This window comes from Cimex lectularius, unplaced genomic scaffold, assembly GCF_000648675.2.
Source record: "Cimex lectularius strain Harlan isolate CLEC.00 unplaced genomic scaffold, Clec_2.1 scaffold97, whole genome shotgun sequence".
Classification (NCBI taxonomy): Eukaryota; Metazoa; Arthropoda; class Insecta; order Hemiptera; family Cimicidae; genus Cimex; species Cimex lectularius.
The window spans coordinates 1,349,546-1,356,067 of record NW_019392672.1 but is presented as its reverse complement, the minus strand read 5'-3'; the positions used below and the strand labels follow the sequence as shown (position 1 = coordinate 1,356,067).

The 6,522-nt window shown below is 35.2% G+C and overlaps 1 protein-coding gene across 1 annotated transcript; it reads left to right on the top strand.

Moving 5' to 3' along the window:
- LOC106667122 (EF-hand domain-containing protein 1-like) lies at positions 1-5,780 on the top strand. Its single transcript, XM_014394836.2, has 11 exons — positions 1-282; positions 1,981-2,117; positions 2,178-2,394; positions 3,605-3,760; positions 3,821-3,984; positions 4,059-4,243; positions 4,330-4,435; positions 4,623-4,737; positions 4,863-4,979; positions 5,041-5,263; positions 5,335-5,780. The coding sequence occupies exons 1-11, from the start codon at positions 235-237 to the stop codon at positions 5,688-5,690; spliced, it is 1,824 nt and encodes a 607-aa protein (XP_014250322.1). The 5' UTR covers positions 1-234; the 3' UTR covers positions 5,691-5,780.
- The last annotated feature ends 742 nt before the right edge of the window (positions 5,781-6,522 follow it).

Genomic DNA, 6,522 nt, shown 5'->3' with positions numbered 1-6,522 from the left:
GTTGGACCTTATTTTCGTTTGGTTCCCATATGTTTTGTTATGAAGAGATAAACCGGCTCACAAAAACCAACAAAAAGTTTAGATAGTATTTCAACACTTCGTAGTTTAAAAGCATATTTCAACTTTGTTTCTTTTGATGCGGGCTTCTCCAGCTTGTTTCCGTTGCCTGGAAACAGTTGACTTTCGAAATCGAAAACGTGTAGATTTTTACTCTAGTTTGTAGTTCCCCTCACAATGGAAGGATTACCGCTCTTGCCGGGCTATTCTTTTAGCGATGTTACTGTAAGTTTTTGTCATATGTTTTCTTCGCATTATTTTTCCTATCTGTAACGCAAGTCTCAATTTCGGAACGGATACTCTGTTATATGCACATTTCTAGCAATATTTGCATAGAACAAAACAGCCTCTTTTCAGAGATTGTTCGTACCTACCTACCAACCTTTCAATCTCATCAAGTATGTTAACTATACAAAAAGTATACACTAAAAGACAAAAACTGGACACTCGTATTTTGTTGTTTAATTCAAACTATGTATATGTAAGGTTATCGTTATATTAATTACAACATACATATATTAATTAACAACTTAATTAAACAAGATCAGAAATTCATGAATTTTAAATTATGATGGTTTGAAAGAAACTTCCCCAAAACACCAGAAAATCATTTAGTGATAAGTTTAAAATTTAATTAGCTAGTTTTGATCTTAATAACACATTTTACTTCCACTGACCTCGCGGAGGGCCTCACGTCTCCTAGGCATTGAGTAATTAAGTGACCGGATTTCGTTTTGTGAAACAGAATCCATTTCTCCAAAAAGAGATGTTCGAAGCTGTTCAACGCTTGTTGGAGGTAAACAATCATGTCCCATAACTGTTCTACATGAGTCATGCCAGGAAAACGTGCTGGCCAATACATTGTGGTAATCCCTACATCCTCCAAGTATTGGGTGACAACTCGAACTACGCGCGGTCGAGCATTTATCATGCAGTAATACGAAATTGTCCCCAATAAATGGAGCAAATGCCACAGGTTCCAGAAGAACTTCCTCAATGTACCTTAGCGAAATCACAGATCCATTCTGTATGATAATCAGTACGAGTATGGAAGTTGATTCCACCCCAAACCATAACTGACTCTTTAAAAAGGCTAAAACTCACGATGGCACATGAAACAAAGCGTTCACCACGTTTTCTTTACATGCGGTCATCTGCTTGCCACAACCAAACGTGCACTCGTCTGTGAAGAGAACAGTCCCCCATTGTTCACGTTTACAAACGAGATGCTGATTTGCGAATAGTCGCATTTCGAGTTTCTAATCAATGCCTCATCAGTAGTAGACACCTGATGCGGGACGTGTAGAGACTAGGCTTTTTGATGACTGTTTTACGGCTTACCCATACATTACGGAACGTTTAGAGTTGACTACCTATCAAGGAAACCATTAAATGACGGTTCCGTAGTGCGGTAAGAGCAAGAAAACGATCGTCTCTAGTCGTCGTACAGGCCGACCACTCTTCAATGGAGACTTCCGGTGGCCATAAAAATTGCTGTAGACCATTGAGAATGGTAGAGCGCGGCACACCCAGCTATTTGCTCTGTAACGGACGCTACGTCCGTAGATCGCCGAAGCATCTGCTTGTACGATCTTCTCGACTTAAAAGCATGCTTTAAACAAATTAAATTTTTTACTCAAATTTGTTGTTCCATAAAAGAAAACTATTTAAAACGTCAATTAACTCACTGGACAAGTTCGCTCTGGAAAGGAAAGTGGTTCCCTAATTTGATTCTACGTTAGAGGTCATATATAATATACAGTTCTGGTTTTAAGATTCTTCTAAGGGTAAGTTGCCTGCTGCCTGCCTTTACAATTTCATCATCGGTGGCAACGTAAAGCGAACTGAAATATGCCCAAATAAACATTTCACTTGCATATTAGTTCTTAATTAATTGTAATTTTAGTTGCTTTGAATTTTTAGAGAACAAAGCACTTCAAGCCTCGCTTATTCGAATGGAGAAACGGCTACCCCTTGGTTAAGCATTCCAAAGCTGGAATCGGCAACACTCCGCTGGACGTCCAGAGCGTCCTTTTCACCAGGGGGCTTGATTCGGTGAGGTAAGATTTCGCGGAATTTTCTCCGTCATATTTTGTATAAATATTTCACCTCCGTTTAAGGTACGACCCGTCCCTGACATACGGAAGGACAAAAAATTATAAACCGGAAACTCTAAAGCCTCATTTTGTTCTCTATGACAAAAAATGTCTTACTTTCAAAGCGTTTTTCAAGCAGGGGGTTCCAAACTCGCCCGACGAACATTTCAGAGTACGCTTGGTGAACATTGTCTATTTTCTAGAAGATGACACAATAACAGTAATGGAACCGCCTGTACAGGTGAGTAATTTTTTTCTAAATGATATTAGAATTAAAATTAATTAAGAAAGTTCTATGTTGTTTGCATTTTTGCTAACTTTATATTGTACTTTTGTATGTAATATAAAGCCACTTAAGATACATGGGACAACTAAGAGCAATAAATTATTTTGAAATTCTAAATATCTTTGAGATAAAACTAGAACTTTGGTATCTGCAAGAACATTTCTTTCCTAGATTTTTGTTCTATTTGAAATTTACAGCCGTAAAATTAAATACCACCAAAGAAAATTGTGATAGAGAAATATAATTGACGTGTATTGTCTTGAGCGAAGAAGTCACCCAGTAGTGACACTGTGATTAACTATCCCTAAAGTTTTAAAATTATATTTTCCCATCGTTTTTTATTTTGTATTGACTTTGTATAGCATAATTAATACTTTTTCTTCTTTTTTTGAAGACTGTGACCTCATTGGTTATTAAGCCTTGTCTACAGTGTCATGGGTACAGCCTGGCCAGTGTTTTTAGATCAGAGTGAAGTCCTCACAGTTGGGCCTCTGCACAAAGAACCAAAACCCATGGATATCTCTAATCTCACAGCTAATACTTTTAAACTTAACATTGTGCACAATATTATATAGGCAATATACGCTTTATCAAGGAGGGGTCATGTCTAGAAATTCTCTGATCCCAGAGTCTGGGGAGGCACCTCTTAATCAACCCAAGACGAACCAACACCCGTGGCCTTGGACGGTCATCACCACAACCGAGCCCCGTGTCACCGCCAACATGAGGCACCAGTAAAGGAAACAAGAATTAACTGGATATGAAATTACATTTTAACTATTAGTTGGATGTCTGTTCAGAAGTTAAAAATTTTGTTTATTGATGTTGAATTATTACTTAGTCGATTGAAAGTCTTTGAGGATATGGCGGAGGGTTCTGATAGAGGTGTATAAAGGACAATCAATCAATTATGAGATGTAGTCATAGTAGATATACACATTGGACAGATAGGTTTAAAGGTTCTTTCAAGGAGGTAACTAAGGGTGAGCCAGGAGAGGCCGGGCTAGAAGGGTTTCTTATTTTCAGGAAGGTCTGGAAGAAAAAATTCCCTGTCTCTTTTTTCCCCTTAATTGTGAGCAACTCGTTTCCCGTGCATAGTGCAAAATATAATTAAAAATTTAATTTATTTTACCTATTAAATTTCAAGAATACATATATTTTTCAGAATGCAGGCTTTCCTCAAGGGCGAATAGTTACCAGGAATAGAATTCGTAAGCCTAACGGAGAATCTTTCTACCATTGGAAGGATTTAAATACAGGAATCGAAATAGAAATTTATGGAATTGTATATCACCTATGTTCTTGTGATAGTTACACCAGGGTATATCTTTATATACAGAATCCCTGACAATTATTGAAAAAAGTTCATTTTTATTTGCAGGAATACCTCATGAGTCAAGGCGTTGAATTGAATGATGATGAATGTTTGCCACAAGATCCTTACACAAGAAAGAGAATGTCTCAAAATACAGTAAAAACTAGCATTACACCTTCATGCGAAGATAAAATGTACAAATTTTTAGCTTATGATAAGAAAATATTAAGGTAAACAGATTGTAATATGTTTTTCCTAAAAATCTAAAATCTAAAAGAATCTTTTTTTCTTTTTTTAAACCTAGGTTTTGGGCAGTTTGGGATGACAGAGATAGTGAGCATGGAACATTAAACTTTTTCAAAATTCATTATTACTTAGGGGATGATGAAATGGAAGTGATTGAAGAAATAGAACCGAATTCTGGAAAAGATATGAAGCCAGTGCTAGTCAGAAAATCTAAAATACCAAAAAATTGGAGGAAAGTACGAGGCAAGTAAAAAAACATAAAATTACATGCAAGAAATTTACTAATACCAAGTTTAGTATTATATTTGTATGTTGTAATTTTATGTCAGAGGATTTCCCATCCATATATATGGAAAAAATAGAAGAAGACTTTACTGAACACTATGGAATTAAAGATTTAGTAATCGGGAATACTTTATTCATTTATGGCAGGAGGTAAATCAATCTAGTTACGAAAGAATATGGAAAATAAATAATATAATAACTATAATGTACTATCAATGTAATGTAATTTTAACTAAAACTAACATTCCTATTCTACACAAGAAAAAAAAGAAACAAAAAATACTAATTTTATTTCAAAGTTTGAATAAGGTGCATTTCAATGAGATTTTTTTGTTAGATTCCTACTGGTAAACTGTGATAACTATACTCGAGTGTTCTACAGAGAAATGTTAAGGATAGAACAGCCTCCCCCTATAGACATGACACCTAAGAAGACAGTTGCACCATCTTATGTATGTCTTTTAATTATAATGTAAAAAAATACAGTATATAAAAAACAAAAACTGGCATCACTATATTATTGTTTGTTTTTTACTTTTTATTTTTAGAATAAAGCTAAATTTTGTTTGTTTTCCAGTCTCTGCCACGTTATTCTGGATTTGGTACACATGAGGATAGTCTACAATCTTGGAATTCATTTATTCCAAAGCCTCCTAAGAAAGATTTGATAAGATATTTACTGAATATGAGGAAGGTATGCTGTGTCTGTATCTTGTATTGTCAAAAATCCATTCTTTATTTTTAAAAATTCTCAGATTCTTCGCTACATGGCTGTAATGGATTACATTCACCCAGAGGACAAAGATCGTAGGTTTGTGTTGGAATACCGACTTTCAGACGGCTGTTTGAGTGTACATGAGACACGGCTACACAATTCAGGCTTTGAGGGAGGAAAATTCTTGGCATTCACTCTTGTCCCCAAACCCAACACATCCTATGACAATCCGGAATATTATACCCCTGTCGATTTTACTTTAGGTACCATCTACTTAGTGACCATCTAATTAATTATTCTCTGCTTTTCAAATGTTTTTTTTCTTTTTCTACAGGATCAATCGTCAACTGTTTTGGACACAGATTTAAGATAATAGGTATAGACCTTGCAGTATACAGGTACATGGAGGCAAACCCTGAAAAGTTCAGGCCTGAGGTTGTCTCCGAAGTCAGAAAACATTTGGTAAGGGAGGGACATCTGAACGAGGATATCAAAGATGTAGCCGAATACAGGAAACACGAGGAAATTGCTGAGCCGGTGATTTATCCCAATGCACCAGAGTACAATGTTCAGCAAGTCAGGGCAGCGAAAGAGCAGATGAAACTCGACCCACCTGACTGCACACCGATCAACCAGCAAATGAGGCAGCAAATGGTAACAAATGGAGAAAAAAATCTATGCAAATCATGAATAACTTTAAAAAACATAGCAAATCGTGATAACATACAACTAAAATATGCCTTAAATACATTGTCTGCAAATAATCGTTTTGAAAACTTTGACTTATAAATTTTAGTTACAATGTTTTTTAAACAGAGACCAAGGAAATACATTTTTAAAATATATTTTTGCTAAATGAGCTTTTAATTTACCTTGAGTTCTGGCTGTAATATGTTGTACACATCAAGATGATGATATTGTCTAACTTGTAGACATTTTTATATACGTGTAAGATTACCCACTGATGAATCTCCATGGTATAATTCTATCAAATATACACAGTTCTATACATCTAGTTATATAAGTTATTAGTAGAAAACAGAAATTCTCTAAGTTTTCCTTTCACACATCTCACTGATATTTTTGTCTCGTGCTTTCTTAACTTCCTAACCTTTAGTCATCTCTGTTTGTCAAATTACTACGAAAATATATGCTATACATCTATTTTTATTTATTTTCAGTTAAAAAGTTATTACAAGTGATTAGAAATGCAAAATTAGCTAAAGCTGCTTGAAACTCACCTGTCAAACAAAACCTGCTTGGTAGGTAGACCAAGATGATTGGGAGTGTCAAGCTTTGTCAAATTCATCAGCATTCCACATTTTGAAACAATATTTTACAAAATTACCGTAGTTAATAGCTTTCATCCAATTTCAATTTAGTATTTTTTTCTTTTATTTGCCTTTCCACTTAATTTGCAATGCTTTTTTTGTTGGCAACATCGTACCTCCTGACATCTCTGATAAAACTATTTCATTTTTATATTTTTTTAAGCAATTCCTTGGTTGGAAGCTCTGTTTGG

Excerpts from the sequence above, each read along its gene's own strand:
- LOC106667122 (XM_014394836.2), top strand. The coding sequence starts at position 235 with ATGGAAGGATTACCGCTCTTGCCGGGCTATTCTTTTAGCGATGTTACT. Across the intron at positions 283-1,980 it reads ATTCTTTTAGCGATGTTACT|AGAACAAAGCACTTCAAGCC; the intron begins GTAAGTTTTTGT and ends TTGAATTTTTAG. Across the intron at positions 4,980-5,040 it reads ATTTACTGAATATGAGGAAG|ATTCTTCGCTACATGGCTGT; the intron begins GTATGCTGTGTC and ends AAAAATTCTCAG.